Source organism: Phyllopteryx taeniolatus, chromosome 1 (genome assembly GCF_024500385.1).
Source record: "Phyllopteryx taeniolatus isolate TA_2022b chromosome 1, UOR_Ptae_1.2, whole genome shotgun sequence".
Classification (NCBI taxonomy): domain Eukaryota; kingdom Metazoa; phylum Chordata; class Actinopteri; order Syngnathiformes; family Syngnathidae; genus Phyllopteryx; species Phyllopteryx taeniolatus.
The window spans coordinates 18,372,606-18,392,257 of NC_084502.1; the positions used below are offsets into that span (position 1 = coordinate 18,372,606).

A 19,652-nucleotide genomic window follows, 5' to 3' on the forward strand; every position below is an offset into this window, starting at 1 on the left:
TGTAAGTTAATTTTATTTGACCGGCTATTGGTGAGCTACATTGTCACATTAATGCAGCTTACCTGTTCTTGTGTTTTATTGTGATAGATGAAGTTAGATGTCATCGTTGTCTCTTACTGTATCTTTGAGTTGCAAGCCTTACTCATTTTCTCAATTTAATGAAAAATCCAGATTTACTTCTCTTTGGATCGCCCTCCATGATATTTGTTTCATGTGGTGGTCTGTAGTCTGCCTCATAACATACTGATGGGTTGTCAGTTGTGCACACTACAGAAAAAAACAACTAAACTTGTTTGCATGACAGTGTGCTATTTTGTTCTTGTAAGAAACAAAATAGCACACTGTCATGCAAACCAGGTAAAATGTAAACAGGCAAGACTAGTCAATTTTCATGAATAGGCCTACAAATCAGGTCTTTCATAAGTTTAAGCCAAGCAAGTCTAAAAAATTGCAACATCAGCGTGCATGACCTCTCGTCACGGGTGATTCTAGGGTCAGAGGTTTGGGTTTCTGAGGTGCCTGGCCAGCCAATTACAATCCCATCCCCACATTTGTGAAAAGACAAGTGCATAACTAAAGCAACTAAACCATAAAATCTGGTAAAGGTTATTTAAATGTTGAGCCACAGTAAAATAGGAATGTATTGAAATTGTAAACATACTGTAACCCTGATTTCTGGGGGAAGATAACTCAATTGATATAGCAGCTCCGCAATATAAATATTAACGGTATGCATGGTTTTGGAGCAAACCAACCCTCAATAGTGAGGACCAAAAAATAGACCTGGGACTTATTTGACTTTTATTGCTGCTCCTGTACTTTGTTGCTAAAATATTCAGTTTCAAAAAAGTATTTTAAATACACTTCTCTTGTTTGTTAAAAAAATTAAAAAAAAAAGTGCAATTTTAAGGGTGCAGGGACTCATTTTAGGGGTGCTTCAGCACCCACAAAATGGGCTAGAACTATGCCTTGTGTCCTAAATAAGGTCACAGGTGAGGTGGAACCTATCCCAACTGACTGAGGATGCAGGTTACATGTAGTACTGGTCGCCAGCCAACTGCAAGGCACATGAAGATCATTCACAGTACCTGCAGACCATTTCGAGCAGGGGTCACCAACAATGTGCTCACAGGCACCAGATAGTCCCCCCAGGGACAGCTTGAGTAGCCAGGGGCCTGTTCTAAAACTAGCTCACCAATGATGCCCCATTGTGATTTCCTAAGAGCGATGCAGAGGTGATCATTTGAAAATGTAAACACTTGCAGAGATTAATAGAAATTGGTCTTTTCAGTTATTTCTTCTTTAAAATTAAATCATTAACATGATCAGTCTTAACATACAATAGATGAATAGCAGTGATTTCAATAATAATAAAGGTAATTTCAGCAAATGTGATATTTCTGAAGTGTAAATTAAACTGGTAGCCCTGTGCCTTCGCATAAATCAGTTCCCAAGAAGCAGCTTTCAGCTTCAAAAGGTTGGTGACCCTATTATGATGCTAATGTGAATGCGTTTGAAATGTGGGAATTAACCAGATTCCCGGAAAAGCTGAACATGCAGGCGGAGAACATCCAAACTCCACACAGGTTTCGAACACCAGACCCCTTGAGTGTGAGTCAGACGAGCCAACATTTAACTGTTAAAAACAAGCTACATATGGTAATGCATTCATTCCTTTTGACCCTCCAGACATACACAGTGCATCATCCCTCACCTGATGTAGAAGCAAAATGTAAGATGACAAACATCATTGTTCATTTAGCGTTTATGAGAAAAGGGCATTGTTACATAGTTTTTGTATAACATGGCATGATAAAACAGGTCAAAAATTAGATTACATCTATTAAATCATGAGTACAGTAACATGGATGTTCCATATATTAATAATGACTTGTTTTCTTGTTGTGCAAAACACGTGAACAAATCCACTGAACGTGAGGTACAGTGGCAGCCCTGTAGTGAGTGACACTAGTTTTAATGGCAAAGCCCTATAAATAAAAGCCTCCTGGTGTAAGCACACCCAAAAGAAAAAAGAAAAAGAAAACAAATTTAGTTATGTGCCTAGAAAAGTAAGATTTTAGTAATTTGCTGGTGTTTCTTAGCCAAGTTCGATGTAATGTTCAATATCACTGAAACGTTTATGTCAAATAGCCAATAGCTATAAAGTCGATAACTAAATGCATCAGAGGACAGACACCTCATTGGCCAGGAAGGAAAGAAATCAGTAATTATTTAGAAAAAGAAAATGTAATTTGATTGACAGGATCTTCAAAAACATACAGCAATACTGTAAAAATAAAGATATGATGGGTTTGTCATCCCTGCTCTTTCCCTGTGGAGTTACTGCAAAAAACAATCCACAGTCATGCGTCTGTGTCTGCATGAGTTTATCATTTGCATACAAAGGGGATAAAAACACTCCAGGAGGCTTGTTGGATGCCACACAGCTCCTAGAAACTCACCTTACATGTCAAGTGACATGAATGGTCTCTCACAATACCACCCTGAAACAATGCATTTGGATTTCCACTGACAGATGAGGCAGATACAGTATATAATTGTAGCTGCGCTGAAAGGTCACAAAACAATCAGATGACAGAATTGACCAAGAGGTCTTGCGGGGTGGATTGCTTCTTTAAATTTCGACAACATTAACACACTTTTTGCCCCCTGCATGAGATTGTTTCCAGCCTATGTGTACCGTTTCGCAATACAAAGAAAACTCAAACAAGCCACGTGCTCACGTTCTGCGCTTCCAATGCTGCTCAGAAGAGTTCAAGTTTCACTTTCGAAAGATGAAAGCGTGCCTGTCAAACACAAAATAAGTCTTATGCAGGAAATGTGACCTTGGTGACGTCGAAATCTACACCCACAAAGCAGTTGTTGTTTCAAGGGCTGTGGCAGGTTTGTCTTATGTGGATTGGCTAAAATAATGCAAAGTTTAAAAAGGCACCTTCGGGACACCAGCTAATCAGTGAAAAGTGAACTAATAAATCTCAGGAGTCCAGAGAGTTCAATGCCGACGACAGGGTAAAAGGTCCTTAACCATTTGCTCATTTGTTGATATGCAGCCACCACTTCTTGAGGCGAGGAAAGGGAACGTTAATGTATAGCAGTTTTCTGGTTGACCAGGGGGTGGCAGTCCCAACACTATCAAAGACTCCCCTCACTTGGTGAAGCCTGGGAAGACCGTCTGAGTTTGGGTGGGCAGTGAAAGCTGTTGTCTCACTTGGGTGAGTGTGTGTGTGTGTGTGTATGTGTGCGCTTGCATGCACACAGGTTTGCACACCATTCTGTTAGAATTCTGTTAGCTTGTGGCCCCTCCTTGGTGCTTAAGGACAGTGTAGACATTATCCACTTTGCTCAGCCTCTCAAAGAAGGGAATGAGGTCCAACAACTCGGTGTCGGACATGTCATCGAACCAAGAGGCCACAGGCACCTGCGAGTTACCGAACAAACAGTAAATAAATGAGGCAGCATCAATCTTTTTTTTTTTTAAACATCTTCAAACATTCATCCTCATTTCTAAAAACGTGGCCTAAAAAAAAATACTTAAATTGGAAAGACAGACAGCACGAAATTATCCCTAAACATAGGCTAACTGAACATTCATATTCAGAAAAACATTTACCACCCAAAAGAAGAAAAACAAAACATGACAACCACACCTGGCCCCCATTCATGTTATTTATCCAGCGCTGAGGCCTCCAAACATGACTCCACATCCATCCATCCATCCATTTTCTTTACCTCACTACGGTCGCGGTCGTGCTGGAGCCTATCCCAGCTGACTCCAGGAGAGAGGCGGGCTACACCATGAACCGGTCGCCAGCCAATCGCAGGACACATATAAACAAACAACCATTCACACTCACATTCACACCTACGGGCAATTTAGAGTCTTCAAACAACCTTCCACGCATGTTTTTGGGATGTGGGAGGAAACCGGAGTGCCCAGAGAAAACCCACCCTGGCACAGGGAGAACATGCAAACTCCACGCAGGCGGGCCGGGATTTGAACCCCAGTCCCCAGAACTGTGAGGCAGATGTGCTAACCAGTCGTCCACCGTGCCGGGCCACACAGTTCATCCTTCTCTATTTTTTCCCCCCAGATGAATTCTTAACTGTTTCTTTTTCTCACCCCAACAAATTCAACACCCCTTAGCACAACTCTCTCGCTTTTGTTTATTTGTTCTGTAATAGCCCCTTGTCCCTTACTGTTCTACCCTAATTGTCCTGTAATGTGTGCATAAGTATTCAATAAAAAATAAATAAATAAAAAGACACCTCCTCTCCAACAAAAATGACTCACTGCGTTGTCGGGATGGAAGATATAAGACGCAGGGGAGTTGTCCACTATGATGACCTTGTTAAGGTCGCGGCCAAGGCGACTGAGATCCTTGACATAATTTCCTCTGTGGAAGACGCAGGACTCCCGAAAGAGCCGGCAGCGGAAGGCTCCCCACTTGTCCAGGAGGTCAGAGACGGGGTCGGCATACTATGTCAGGGATAGAGTTGATTGATGAAATTAACAGTGAATTGTATTGTTTGTTTTTTTAAATCTTTTTAACCGTCATGTTCAGCTGCTTGGTTTATACATTATGGTGAAGCTGCATCTCGTCCTGTACCGTCAACATTTTTCTGTGCAACATTGGAGTTACATATAATCCCCCTGTGGTTGTTTTTATTGTGACTGATATTTTATGTTAATGACATTGAACAGAACAAGATTACAGAGGGAACCAAGAGACAAAAGAAAACAGAGTAAAACAGAAAAAACTAGAACGATAGACTCAAACTACTATGACTACTATAACGTTACTTAGGAGTCGGGTTCTAACTATATTATGTGGACTGGGAAAGGTGTGCTACACCTTGTAAGGAACAGAGCGTAATGAGGCTGGTAGTGCAAGTCGTGTGTGGTGGGAGTGGCGATGCATGAACGGTGAATCCGGTATACTATATGTGCAAACTGCTTCCACATTCAGCAAACCGAGTAAAAGTGATTCCTCCTCGCTCGGGTGAATGGGGAAGGGGACCATTATCACAGCACCTGTATGAACTTTAAACGTCAAGACTGTCGTTTTCCTTTTTTTTTTTTTTTTTTTTTTAAATATGTCACCACGGAGCCACCAAATATACAATAGATGACCTTAGGCTTCGTTTATGTTTACATGTATGGCATCATGTTTGCATAAATACATTATATACATGTTTTTAACTTGTCCGAAGACACTAGCCATAAAGAAAACAAAATTTTTTGCAAGCTATGTGTGCAGCATAGCAGCTAAAAGATGCTTCAATGTTTGCTTTGGACTCTTTGTGCGTTACTATCTGACCTGACTCTGTAGATCTCACAGGAAGTCAGCTATCCTGTGTTCGTAAATCATTTCATGATTTATAGACCAGTAGCAGAACTTTAAAGTCTATTCTAAAGCTGACTGGGAGCCAGTGCAAAGACTTTATTCCATTGGAATCTCATCGAATGGCAATGACCTATGGGGTCCCTCAAGGGTCAGTTCTTGGACCCCTCCTGTTCAGCCTGTATATGCTACCCTTGGGTCAAATTCTTCAGAACTTTAATTTTGACTATCATAGCTATGCAGATGACACACAGTTATATCTAGTGTCGCCAGATGACTGCAGTTCAATTGAGGTGTTGTGTCACTGTCTAAAACAGATAAATAACTGGATGAGCCAAATTTGTATTCAATTAAACCACAGCAAAACTGAGATATTTGTTTTTGGCAATAAAGAAAAGAGGATTGCTGTTAGTAAATACCTGGAGTCACTCTCTTTAAAAACCAAAGACCAAGTCTGAAACCTTGGTGTTCTGATAGATTGTGACCTGAATTTCAACAGTCATATCAAATCAATTACTAAAACTGCCTTCTACCATCTGAAGAACATATCCAGAGTGAAGGCTTGCATGTGTCAAGCAGATGAGGAGGAAGCTCATCCATGCTTTTATCTCAAGTAGACTTGACTACTGCAATGGTCTTCTGACGGGACTCCCCAAAAAGAGCAATAAACAGCTGCAGCTCATTCAGAATGCTGCAGCTCAGGTTCTGACCAGAACAAAGAGGTCAGAGCATATTACTCCAACTCTAAAGTCTTCACACTGGCTTCCAGTCAGCTTTAGAATCGATTTTAAAGTTCTGCTACTGGTCTATAAATCACTAAATGGTTTAGGTCCAGAATACATGAAAGAAATGCTAATGGTATATAAACCCAGTAGGGCTCTGAGATCGACAGACTCAGGTCAAATAGTGGAGCACAGAGTGCAAAGCAAACATGGTGAAGCAGCAATCAGTGATTATGCTGCACACAAATAGAATACGTTGACAACAGAAGTGACATCAGCGCCAAGTGTGAATGTCCAGGTTAAAAACTCTTCTTTTCTTCTCATGCTTTTTAAAGTATTTCCACTTTTAAATGATATTTCTTGCACTGTATGCCGTTTTAATTGTACTTTTATTTTTTGTTTTTTTCCCTCTTTGTTTTAAATGTTTATAAGCCGTTTTTTCCCATTTTTTAAAATGCTTTTAATCATGTAAAGCACATTGAGTTACCTTGTGTATGAAATGCACTATATAAGTAAATTTGCTATGCTTTAGAATTGGAGTAATATATTCTGATCTTTTTGTTCTGGTCAGAATCCGAGCTGCAGCATTCTGAATGAGCTATAACTATTTAATGCTTCTTGGGGGAGTCCAGTTAGAAAACAATTACAATAGTTAAGTCAACTTCAGATAAAACCATGGATGAGCTTCAATACAATAGAACAATAAACAGACACTGACAGACATCTCACCTTGGCTAAACTGGCAGTGAACAGGACACATTCGAACATTTCTCCCATCCTCTTGAGGAACTCATCTACATGAGGCCGCTTCAGGACATACACCTAGAAACCATACCGACTGTTAAACCAGAATATATTTTAGAAAAATCTTGTTGCAACCTTAAAATGGAAACCTTTTATGCATCTAAAAAGCATCTCATCATTGTCGGACAGAAACGTCTAAATTTGGTCAATTTTTTCCACAAATCTATATTTCTGAAAAGTGTTGGTTTTGGAGATATGAGGATTCTGCCCAATCCCAGCCATATACACCAGACACCAGGAGTGTCCAAAGTACGTCCAGTGGGCAATTTGGGGACTGCCGTCCATTTTTTGTTAACCTGCGGTATATATAAAAATTAAGAATAGATACGGCCTGCATTTTACTACTTTACTTACTTTCTACACTGAGTGGCAAGTAGCATCTCTCACTTCATTTTCCACTATTCATACATCACTAAATACAGTAGTAGTAAAAATCCTATTCATAAGTCCCGATAAAGACATTTCAGTTACAGCAGCAAAAAGTGTGAATCGCGACTGTTTCCTATTTTGCTGACGACTGGTCGGAGTTTTGTGACATAAAGCAACGGTAAGCTTTTCACATTAAGTGTGGACTGTCCCGACACAGGAATTAAAAAAACAAAACAAAAAAAAACCAGAATTACCTCAGCGCTCGCACCCAGAGGAGAATATTTTAAAAAACATGATAAAGAACAGATAATACTTAATGTTTTGAGCATATGAATAGCAGCAAATCAATGGTGCTCAGTATAAATAGGTAGAAGGGTTTTCCTGATTTTTGGGGGCAATTTTGGGGTTGTGCATTAGACTCGAGAATTTAGTATACATGAGAAATTACAGTACATAAAACAAGAGAAAACTGCTATGCCTATCTTTACCTACACTGGTTTTAGCATGCTAAATAAATCAAAGGTGAAGAATGTCAAAGGTGCCCCATGCATTCTTCCATTTTTCTGTATGCTTCCCTTGAAAGAAAAGGTTTGGACACCCCTGATGTGCACTAACATTCTTGTGAGCTGAACATTGACATGAAGCTAAATATAAATGTGTAATTCACAGACACATGCAAAAACTGTGACTCATTCCTCCATTTTTTTTCTCTCTTTGTGGCGTTAGCGGTTGAGGGCCACGTTCCTGAACCAAGTCATCCGGAATAGGCTGTGCTTGTCTGAACAAACCTATCCTGGATTACTTGAATCTGGCCCGGGCCCCTGGGATATCTTCTGACTTCCAGCGGCTGTCTCCAGATCCCAGCCGGCGGTACCTTGTGCACTCATAAATTTAAATAATGTTAGTGGAGCAGGGGTGTGGTGCTACCTGATGTACAGTTCCATCTATTTCCACAGGAATAATGAAATCGGCATTGTTCACAGGCTGTATGAAGAAAGTAAAAAGTGTTAGAGGACGATGGCAGAAGGTGGAGACAACTACCGTATTTTCTCGTGTATAATACACATTTTTTTATCCCCAAAAATCGTCAAAAGGCGATAGAAAGTATTGTACACAGGTATTAGGAGTATTTTTTTTTCCACATTGTATAAATGTATGCTGTACCTATGGGTTGTAAAAATGATGTACTTTTATTCCAATGTATGCAATGTCTGATGTTAGAAATGTATTATAAATAATACGGTAGATTTTCGTTGCTCACCCAAAAATCATGACCTTGTCGCGGGTGCCACCATATGATATATATTATATGATACCATATCATCTGTTGCTCTAGCGTCTGTGACAGCATTGGATTAGCGTTTTAGTTCACTAGATGGCAGATTAATTTTTTGTACCGCCCCTTCACATAGCACATCTCGAAAGTTAAAAGATAGATGTTATTAATTATATAAAAAAACAAAAAACAAAAACATAAGTCAACAGGAAGTCATCTGGCACACCAAATACCAAAGTATGAAACACATTAATCGGCCCTTAGTTCCGTAGGGGAATTATGTCAACTGACAACTGTCCTATTCAACCTATATTCAATTGAATACACTACAAAGACAAAATATTTTTATGTTCAAACTAATAAACTTTTTTTTTTTTTTATGCAAATTTTCACTCATTTTGAATTTGATGAATGCAACGTGTTCCAAAAAAGCTGGGACAAGGGCATGTTTATCACGCCGTTACATCATCTTTCTCTCTAAGTGTTGTTGAAGCTTTGCAGGTGGAATTCTTTCCCATTCTTGCTTGGTGTACAACTTTAATTGCTCAACAGTCCAGGGTCTACGTTTTTGTATTTTACACTTCAAAAGTGGCAGGCTAGTCGAGTACTCACACTCTTTTACCACGAAGCCGCGTTGTTGTAACACATACAGAATGTGGCTTGGCATCGTCTTGCTGAAATACGCAGGGACGTCCCTGAAAAAGACTGCTTGGATGGCAGCATATGTTGGTCGAAAAACCTGTATGTACCTTTCAGCAATAATGGTGCCTTCAAAAATGTGCAAGTTACTCATGCCATGGGCAGAAACACACTGCCACACCATCAAAGATGCTGTTTTTTTAACTTTGTGCCAATAACAATCCGGATGGTCCTTTCCCTCTTTGGCCCGGAGGACACAACATCCATGATTTCCAATAAACAATTTGAAATGTGGACTCGTCGGACCACAGAACACTTTTCCACTTTGCGTCAGTCAATCTCAGATGAGCTTGGACCCAGAGAAGCCAGCGGCATTTCTGGGTTTTATTGATATATGGTTTTCGCTTTGCAAGGTAGAGTTTTAAGCTGCATTTGTAGATGTAGCAACAAATTGTGTTAAATGATAAGGGTTTTCTGAAATGTTCTGGAGCCAAAGGGGCAATATCCTATACACGATGACGACAGTATTTAATCCAGTACCGGGATTGAAGGTCACAGGCATTCAATGTTGGTTTTCAACTTTGCCGCGTGGAGACATTTCTCAAGACTCTCTGAATCTTTTGATGACATTATGGACAGTAGATGATGACACCCCTAAATTCATTGCAATTGTGCGGTGAGAAACATTGTTCTTAATCTGTTGGACAATTTACTCATGCAGTTGTAGTTGTTCATCAAGTAGTGAACCTTGCTCCAGCCTTGCTTGTGAACAACTGAGCATGCAATCGAGGATGCTCATTTTATACCCAATCATGACATTCACCTGTTTTCAATTAACCTGTTCACCTGTGCCATGTTCCAAACTGGTGTTTTTTTAGCACTCCTCAACGTTTCCAGTCTTTTGTTGCCCCTGTCCCAGCTTTTTTGGAACGTATTGGAGGTATGAATTTCAAAATGAGAGTATTAGCACAAAAAAAATAAATCAGTTTTAACATTAAATATTTTGTCTTTGTAGTGTATTCATATGAATATAGGTTGAAAAGGATTTGCAAATCATTTGTATTCTGTTCTATTTACATTTTACACAATGTCCCAAATTAATTGGAATTGGGGTTTGCAATACGCTGATTTTTTTTCTGCTCATTCGAGAATCATGACGTCCTCGTGGGTCTTTCCGGAAGAATTTCCGTATCACGGCGTGACACTATCCGTGACTATCCCTATATATATATATGTGATAAATTACCGCTTGCTTTCCACCGCAACGCAGTCTCCAGTTAGCTACCTTTAAGAAGTTTCACTCGGAACTCATTCCTTCATTGATCGCTGCTCTGCTTTGCTATGGAAGCTAGCTAGCTCCCGCGGCTAGCTCCTGTAGCTGCTAGTTGCTCGCATCTCCAGATTACAGCACAACAATGGCTGGTGAAAAAACAACACCCAGTGGTCTATACACAAACTATTAACCAACGACGTGGTTCATCCAACGCTGTGGACTCGGAGGGGAGCACTCGACAATGGCGCTCTTCAATCTAGTCAGCCTTTTGTACCTGCTCATTTATCACAGGACACAACCAACATGGCACCCAGTCACATACCCGTTAACACTATACTATTAAAAAAATAATAATTTGAAAATCTGAATTACCTCAGCACATGCACACAGAATAGAATATATAATAATATATGTATAATAAAACCTAATAAAACACAGATAATACTTCATGTTTTGAGCATATGGATAGCTACGGAGCCCCCCTGGTGCCAAGGTATGAGAAAAATAAAATTCATTGATAATCTGTTCCCCTCAGTTTAGTAAACTGTACCCTCAGTTTAGTAATCTGTACCCACAATTTAGTACTGTGTTTAGGAAACACGCAGGCTAATTGTAGCCAGTCCTGCTAGTACTGCTATATAATGATCAACCCCCTCGAACTACAGCAATATTGCCTTTCAATTGAAAAAAATGGGATGTAGGATATATCACGACATGACAATTTATACACAGAATTCACACGAGTAAGTACGGAGCCCCCCGGTCCCAAGGTATGAGAAAAATAAAATTCATTGATAATCTGTTCCCTCAGTTTAGTAATCCGTTCCCTCAATTTAGTAAACTGTACCCTCAGTTTAGTAATCCGTACCCTCAGTTTAGTACTGTGTTTAGGAAACACCCAGGCTAATTGTAGCCAGTCCTGCTAGTACTGCTATATAATGATCAACCCCCTCGAACTACAGCAATATTGCCTTTCAGTTGAAAAAATGGGATGTAGGATATATCACGACATGACAATTTATACACAGAATTCACACGAGTAAGAATATAACATACAAATAGAATTTACTTCACTTGACAGATATACGTAGGTATACGGAGCCCCAGACATTTGCTAAACTGAGGGAACGGATTACTAAACTGAGGGTACAGTTCACTAAACTGAGGGTACAGTTTACTAAACTGAGGGAACAGATTACTAAATTGAGGGAACAGATTATCAATGAATTTTATTTTTCTAATACCTTGGCACCAGGGGGGCTCCGTAAATAGCAGTAAATCGATGGTATGTTTCATTTTCTTGATTGCTGAGGTCAATTTTGGGAGGGTGGTTATGATACACGAGAGTGGGGATGGGAATTGCTAAGATTTTTCCTATACCGATGGCATTTCCAATACTGCAGAATATACTTCTAGCCCCAGCCATCTGTTTAAATCAATATACTCTACCTCCAAAACAGTATTATTGCTGCAGCAATAATATAAGCCCACAAGAACAAAACTGTCCATTGAGAAAGTCTGTCCAATAATTTAACAGTATTTACTGTATTGTAATATTTTTTTATTTATAACATTAGAAATTGGACACTGCCTACTAACAGTAATTTCTTTGGTTGAGTCCAGAAATTCAAGTGAGGTCATAAAAGCAAAGCACTCTTAACAGGAATAAGAATCCTTAGTTTCTTTTCCCCTGCTTAGTGATATTGTAGGATAATATATTTTTTTGAGCAGCCTCTGTAATAAATTTTCAATTGAAATGTGGACATTTAATTTGAAGAGAGGTAAATATGTCAGATTTATTTTTGCATTGATATCTGTATTTGTATGGAGTGTATTTCATTATTTCATTTTTTGGACTACTGTAATGTTTTGGTGGAGGGATATGTTGTAATGGACAGTCAGAATTGTTATTCTCTCTCCATGTGATGTTCTTTCACCCAGGACTTTCGACTTGAGATAAACACTCACTACTATACCACTAAAGTGTGCTGCTATTACAATATACTTAAATAACTGCGGATCATCTCTTCGAGGGGGAGCGGTGGTGGGAGCCCCCAGAGGGCCGGGTAGTGGGACTTCCTGGTGGCGGCCGCCATTGGCCAAAATGTGGCTTCGCGAAGTGGAGGTCGGCCTTTTGGTCAGCGTTTGCTGGGATAGAGGCCGCCGCGAACAACAACGTGCCTCTTTCCCAATCGATTGTGAGGAGACGCGCATTGCGGCATAGCGGCTATGCTGTAGCCTTGGAAGGGACTCGGGGCGCAGAGTTATTTCTGCATCCTTCCCAAACGCAGCCTTTTGGTCATGTAGGCCAGACACAATCAGTACATTCTTTGCGACGTACCCACATGGTCACATGGGTTAGGCGTCCAATCGAGTCTGTTTATACTCTTAACGAGGAAGTGAAGCACTGTAGTCTGGCTGTAGCAGCCTGGCGAAGCGGTGTCGCCGCGTATATATGGCCCGAACCTACACTTTAAACAAAACGGCTCATTATTGTATATCAAGACAAGACCATGACGATAGAGGGAATTTTAATTTCACCATATTGCGGCATGGTGAATACTGTCAAATCCCTACTGTTTAACGATTTGATTATTTATCGATTCTCAAATATGTAGTTTGGGGCAGAAAATCTGAAATACAAAAAAATTAAACGAATAAAGTAAAATAAAAAAAATGCCCACTGAACATTATATCCAGGCTTCTTATAACATAAGAATGTTAGAGTCGAAGATTAGCAGCTCGCAATTTGAAAAACCCAATTTGAGGCACTCATAAATCACTGTCCCAATGTACTTGCATTAAATCTGGTTGTTTTAGTCAGGATTATGCTAAAACATATTTTCCCCAACTATATTTCAGTTCCCTAACCTGAATTTAGTTAATTTCCATTAATTCCCTTGCAAAGTTTCCTACTTAACCTACCTACTACCAAACTTTTGCATCATCACGTATAATGATGAAGTTGTAAATACGTGCTTGGTTTGTACACCTTGTACCTTAAAAGAGCTGTGAACTAGTGTCTCATCCAGGTCGATAACCACGCAGACCTTTCCGGCGTCTTTGGACTTGACTGGTGGCAGCAACGGTTTCACCTGGATCTTAAACGACCACAACACCACTCATGAGACACGTCGGACATCAACCAAAAAGAAGGAGGAGGACCTCGGGCTCACCTTGGAGATGGTGCCATTCTCCTCAACTAAAAGGGGGGTGTTGTTGTTGACTGACGGGGGTTCTGGCTGGTCCCGGCAGAGGCAGCAGGAAAAGATGGAAAATAAGCCGCCACTTCGAGGCTTCTTGGTGGACAGCGAGGACGTGGAACCTGCACAGGAAGATGAGGTGCTCAGCAAATGACAATGACCAAACCTGATAATGACGTGAACCTGACACTCAAGCTGTGGATAAACAAAACCTCTCCAGAATGTCTGCGTATGGAGTTTCTTTATCACTTTTCTTCACTTATTGTTCACATATTATTTGTGACCCCAAACATCCCCACCGTCAAACATGGCCACTCTCTGTTGAGCTGGACGTGACCACGTTACCAACAAACCAAACTCTTTCATTCCCTCCGCCTCTGCTTGTGCATTCTAACGCCATCTGACCCTCTGCTGGCCTCAGCAGTACCGGGCAAAACAGGAAGAGGAAGCAGGCGGGTGTTGACGCAGGAAGCGGCTTGTTCTAGCAGAGCTTGTAGCGTCCATAAAGTAGTCATGGCTGTTACTTCTTTACACATGGATAAAAAAAAAAAAATCTCTCTGGATTGCTATCATTAGCTCAATGGACGATTTTTACATTTCTATTGAGGCAATAATGCGTAGAAATGTTATCACCCTGCGCACAAGTTGAGTGTATATGCAATGTCAGATTCATGACACGGGCGTACTGACCAATTTTTATTCACACCACCGTGCGTATGTTAATAAATCAGAATTTATTCTTTATGATGGGGTCGTGCTCGCAAACTGCAATCTGCATAAAACACGTCCCTATTCCCCTATAAAAAGGCCTCCGTCTGAAACATCTCAGCCAATGCGGGGGGTTTAAGTATCGAGATGGCTGATCCAAAACTTTAATAACTTTCTTAATCATCAATTATTCCACTGCTCTACTCTTTTAGGTTTTTAGGTACTTATAATACGATACGGCTCGCAAGCAGGCAACAAAATGTTATGTAGCCTAACAAGCTAGTGCTAGCACTAACGGTTGTACCGGCATTCTGTCGAATCATGCTCTAAAGTTCCGGTATGTGTGAAGTAATGTAATTACAATAAAGTCATTTAATTACAGCATGTTAGCACCCATTATTTCTGTCATGTTGTAATATTGGTTTGACCTGACTGATTAGAATACATGACCTGACTAGAGTCGTGATTTTCAACCTTTATGGAGCCAAGGTACTTATTTTACAATTGAAAAATCTCACGGCACACCAAGAAATAAAAATGTCACAAACAGTGGATACATTAATTACTGTATGTACTTCCTGCCATCTAATATAAGAGCATGTATTTGTTCTGTCTGTCACTATGGCATAGATTAACAAACATATATTTATTGTAAATATAATGTTTTTGAGCAATTAAGTAAATGAACAAGTCATTTAAAGAGACGCATTACTCCCATCTTGTCGGTTTTTTAAACTTGCCGATTGGTGACCGGCCCCAAAAATCCTGATCGTGTAAAGCCTAGTTAATGATGAACATACTGACAGTTCCATTAAAATTCTCAGGGTTGGGGGGTGCAGTTGCATCTTCACCTGTGCAAAGCCTCGCTACAAAGTTTCACAGAAATCTGTTTTGCATTTATTTATTTGCATCATCTTGTAAACGGTATCTGTATGGTATCAAAATGACTGTTATGAATAAGGTCAGGGACTCAACACTGTTTGAGTCTGCAGGTTTAGATAGACAGCCCCCCCCCACCACCACACGCACACACACACAAGATAGGATGGCATGTAAAAAGTGTCATTTGGCCTTGATGGGGGGGCATGGATAATGACTGATTACTCAGTAACCAGCACTGACACTCAGTGCTATCTACTGCGGTGTACAGTGAACAGAGAGCGAATTGCGGTTCAAGCGTATTTGCAATTTGCTTACATCAGGGATGTCAAACTTGTTTTTAGCGAGGGCCACATCATAGATATGGTTTTATGTATAATCCCTAGAGGGTGTGACGTTAGGCAAAAGACAACCGTTTGATATGTACCTTGGGTTAGGGCGACAGAACAAAAATCAACATCTTAAATCTTTTGTTTTTAGGAAAGTGAAACATCAATAATTTGTCTTTAATTAAGGTTGCAGACAATTAGAAGTTGACAGGAAGTGGAGCAGCTGGTGCTTTGGTGTGGCCAACACAACCTGTCGCTGAACATGCTGAAGACTGTAAAGATGATCGCCACACCTGCCACTCACGCTGTCCAACTGCCCTGTGTCAACCGTCGAAACCTTCAAGTTCCTGGGAATTACAGTCTCTCTTACAGTCTTTTTTTCCTTATCCAAACATATGGCTTACCATGATGTCTGTTAGCCAGAAGCTGAGCTGCGCTGTGTTTGTTTACTATCAAGTCTGTGGCTAGAGCACAAGGCAGTTAAGACACTACCACACTCCATTTGGTTTTGTCTGCGCTGTCCACAAGCTAGGGCGCAGGACGGCACAGGAGCAACGGCGGCAAGCTTGCCCATATTTGGCACTGGTTGCTAAGCGACTGAGCAGCAAGTAGCTTGGTGCCTTTTTCCACTGGTTTTGATGTAAACAGCTCCATGTAGACCGCTTTAAGGTGTACTTCAGGCTGAGCAGGACGCTGTACCTTATTTACCACATCATGGTATGACATTTGTCTCATGTTCTCTGAGATTGGGATACTGGGACACCACACTACATTTTCTCGATACTATTGTCAATGTACAACTCCACAAAAATCTCTTGTTACTCAGAAATCACTCCAAGTTCTTGCTTATTGGTTATGCCTAGATGTCGTCACAGAATACAGCCGCCCCGACTATATCATCTGTGACAGGGCACATATAGACAAACAACCATTCGCATTCACAGTAGAAAATTTTAGGGAACTATTTATAAATTTTCTTTTAACTTTATAAAACATGCAATTTTTGTTACAATCTTAAAACAAAGATGTCAGGTGTCTAAAACCTCTGAGTGACCCACCCTACATGTTTTGTGGCAGTGAACTCAACTCACTTCACAATAAGCAGCAGTTTAGAAAATAGTGAACATTTCATCAAAGAGGCTTCAAGCTTTTTATTGCCACTCCCAGTTGAAGTAAACTTTCAAATGAAACATAAACAGTCACACATTGTGTATTTTAAACAAGCAAATGCAATATAGTTCACTTGTTCTGCCAGCAGCGGCCGACTGGTTAGCACATCTGCCTCACAGTTCTCAAATTTGGCTCGCCTGCAGACTTTACACCGATTTGATCGGGCTGATCGGTAGCGGCCGATATTTAGCATTTTATGCTGATCGGCTTTAATGTCATAATTCCCCGATCCGATCAATGACGTCATTGATCGGCTCCGCAAAAGACGCGTCGCCGCGTGCACAGTATAGTTGAATCCAAAAGCTACTTTATTTTTACCCTTGTCTCTTGTCTTTTGACGTAGTACTGTAAATATCTGACGGCCAAAGAAGTTATTTAAAAATTAATAAATACATTTTAAAAACGTCAGCGGTGTGGGACAGACAATACGTCTGAGACAGACAACACATAATGCCCGGATCAGACTACAAGACAAATTTGCTCTTTCATGATTGCACTGTCAGACTACTGCAATAAAATCTTGTATTCCGATACCACTACATCCCGTTTTTTACAATCATTGGGCTTTATCTTGTCAACTCAAATGTGACTGGATACACTCGTTACTGTGGCGACGACAACAAGAGTGGAGCGCGTCGACTTTGTATTATAAGGACAAAATGGGGAAAAACGTGTGTTGGTGGTCACCGGTGCTCAGGACAGGAGAGGACGTTCGTTTAAGGCTTGCTTGAGGTATGGTCACGTACCTTTAATACGATAAGTCTCACAAGCAGGCAATAAAATGTTATGTAGCCTAGCAAGCTAGCGGTAGCACGAACGGTTGGACGTAAACATGCCGCCGTTCTGTCGAATCATGTTCTAAAGTTTTGGTGTGGGTGAAGTAATTTAATTAAAAATAAAGTAATTTAATTACAGTAAGTTAGCACCCATTATTACTGTCATGTAATGTTGGTTTGACCTGACTGATTAGAATACACGATCTGATTAGAGCAGTGATTTCAAACCTTTATGGAGCCAAGGAACATATTTTACAATTGAAAAATCTCACGGCACACCAACAAACAAAAATGTCACAAAAAGTGGATACATTAATTACTGTATTTACTGCCTGCCATCTAATAGAAGACCATTCATTTGTTCTGTCTGTCACTATGCCTCACTGGCATAAATAGAGGAACAAAGATAAATTATTTATTATAAATATAATTTTTTTAGCAATTAAGTACACAAGTATATACAGTAAATGAACAGGTCGTTTAAATAGACACATTCCTCCATCTTGTGATCGGATCGGTTATCGTTTTTTTAAACTCGCTGATCGGTCCCAAAAATCCTGATCATGTAAAGCCTACTCGCCTGTGTTGAGTTTGTATGTTCTCCTAGTGCCTACAGTATGTGGGTTTTCTTCAGGTACTCCGGTTTCCTCCCACATTCCACAAACATGCATGGTAGGTTGATTGAAGACCACAAATTGCCCGTATGTGTGATCGGGTTGTTCAACGCAAAAATATAAAACAAAAATTTCCCCATGAGGGATTATAATGAGAAGAAATGTCAAATAAATGTTAAATAAAGTGAAGCGGACCTTTTGTTTGAAAAGTGTGGCTTACATGCGCAATACAATTTCGATATGTATGGAGATGTAAAGTATCACTGTGCTGTCTTTATTCACATTTTGTTTACTCCGAACTTGTGAGACTCGTAACGCGGCGACTCTGTCGTCACTTCCGCTGCACAAAGTCAGGGCCCGCAGCGACGAGCAGCAAGATGCATCAAAAGTGACACTTCTATTCTTGCAACTTGGTTACGCTCCTCTGTGGTGGTCAAACACAGTTACATCAATCCCTTACAGTAGAAGTGCATTTATTTAGGATTGCGGTTGAGGGAGAAATGCAAGCCTTGTTGCGGGAAGCAAAACTTTCCAAAAGTTATATTTTGGGAAGAAAACAAAGCACTCACCCACGTCCACTCTGTCCGCGGCTTTATTTCCCTCTTCATCCCGACTGACCTGCGTGATGACCGAGGACGGGTTGTCCATGACGTCCAACTGTGCTCACGCGTCAAACTTGAGGATTTGTGCGCCGACCCTGCGCCGCATTCACGAAGGCTGAAGCCGAGCGGAGGTTCGCCACTCGCCGCCTACAGCTCCTCCATTCCAGGCTTACAGGCCGGCCGCTGGTGTCGCTGCTCGGAAAGCCCCAACTTGCGGCACATTTGTCACAAAGTTTGGCAACTTTGATTCAATATGGTGCTCGGGCGCCCCTCGCAGTTTCAAGATCCAAACACGGAGGTTTCAAGGCGTCCCATTCCACTTAAAGTGGCGCAGTAAAAGTGTGGGAATGTCGGAGCGAGCCGCGGCCTCTGCTGGCTTGCACAACTTTGACGACGATCCCTTAAAAGTAGCTCGGCGTAAACTGACTCAAAACTTTTCCGTTACCATTTTCGCACAAAATAAACATATTCCGATGAGTAAGCGAGTGTCGTTCGCTGAGAGTTTGTCTGGAGAACAAGCGCGCAACAACGAAGCTAATGTTGACAGACGTCGTTTGCTTCCGCGCAAGAAGTTATTAAAAAGTCCTCGACAACAACGTGGAAGAATCTCAGCCGCGGTCTGTGTTCATGGAACGGATTCCCGGTGACGAATTTGGCGGTGGCCAAAGTTTGCAGGCCGGACGGACTGACGGATTGTCTGTGGCTTTTCTTTTTTTTTTTTTTTTTTTCCGTGGGAGTTGCTGTTGAGAAACGCCCCAGTTCGGGTCCCCTTGAAACTGCCTAGGTCCAGACAAGGGACTGTCGGTAAAGTGCGGGCTCTGGTTTAAAAAGTTGGACGTAAAAAACTTTTTTCACTTTACGTGATTGAGGTGTGTTATTCATTTGTTCTGCTCTTCTGGAGCCGACTCATGACATTTCAAATAAT

The 19,652-nt window shown here is 40.8% G+C and overlaps 1 protein-coding gene across 2 annotated transcripts; it reads right to left on the bottom strand.

Annotated features, from left to right (window-relative positions):
* Positions 1–1,747: 1,747 nt before the first annotated feature.
* On the bottom strand, positions 1,748–19,454 carry LOC133479930 (carboxy-terminal domain RNA polymerase II polypeptide A small phosphatase 1-like). 2 transcript variants are annotated; one of them, XM_061777503.1, is made up of 7 exons: positions 18,695–19,453; positions 13,623–13,771; positions 13,446–13,547; positions 8,186–8,242; positions 6,815–6,907; positions 4,313–4,498; positions 1,748–3,439 (listed from the first exon to the last, which is right to left on the bottom strand). In XM_061777503.1, exons 1-7 carry the CDS (start codon positions 18,771–18,773, stop codon positions 3,308–3,310), a joined length of 798 nt encoding a protein of 265 aa, XP_061633487.1. In that variant the 5' UTR covers positions 18,774–19,453; the 3' UTR covers positions 1,748–3,307. The 2 variants fall into 2 exon arrangements, with proteins under 2 accessions (XP_061633487.1, XP_061633492.1); XM_061777508.1 differs by lacking the exon at positions 8,186–8,242 and having other exon boundaries at positions 18,695–19,454.
* Positions 19,455–19,652: the final 198 nt, after the last annotated feature.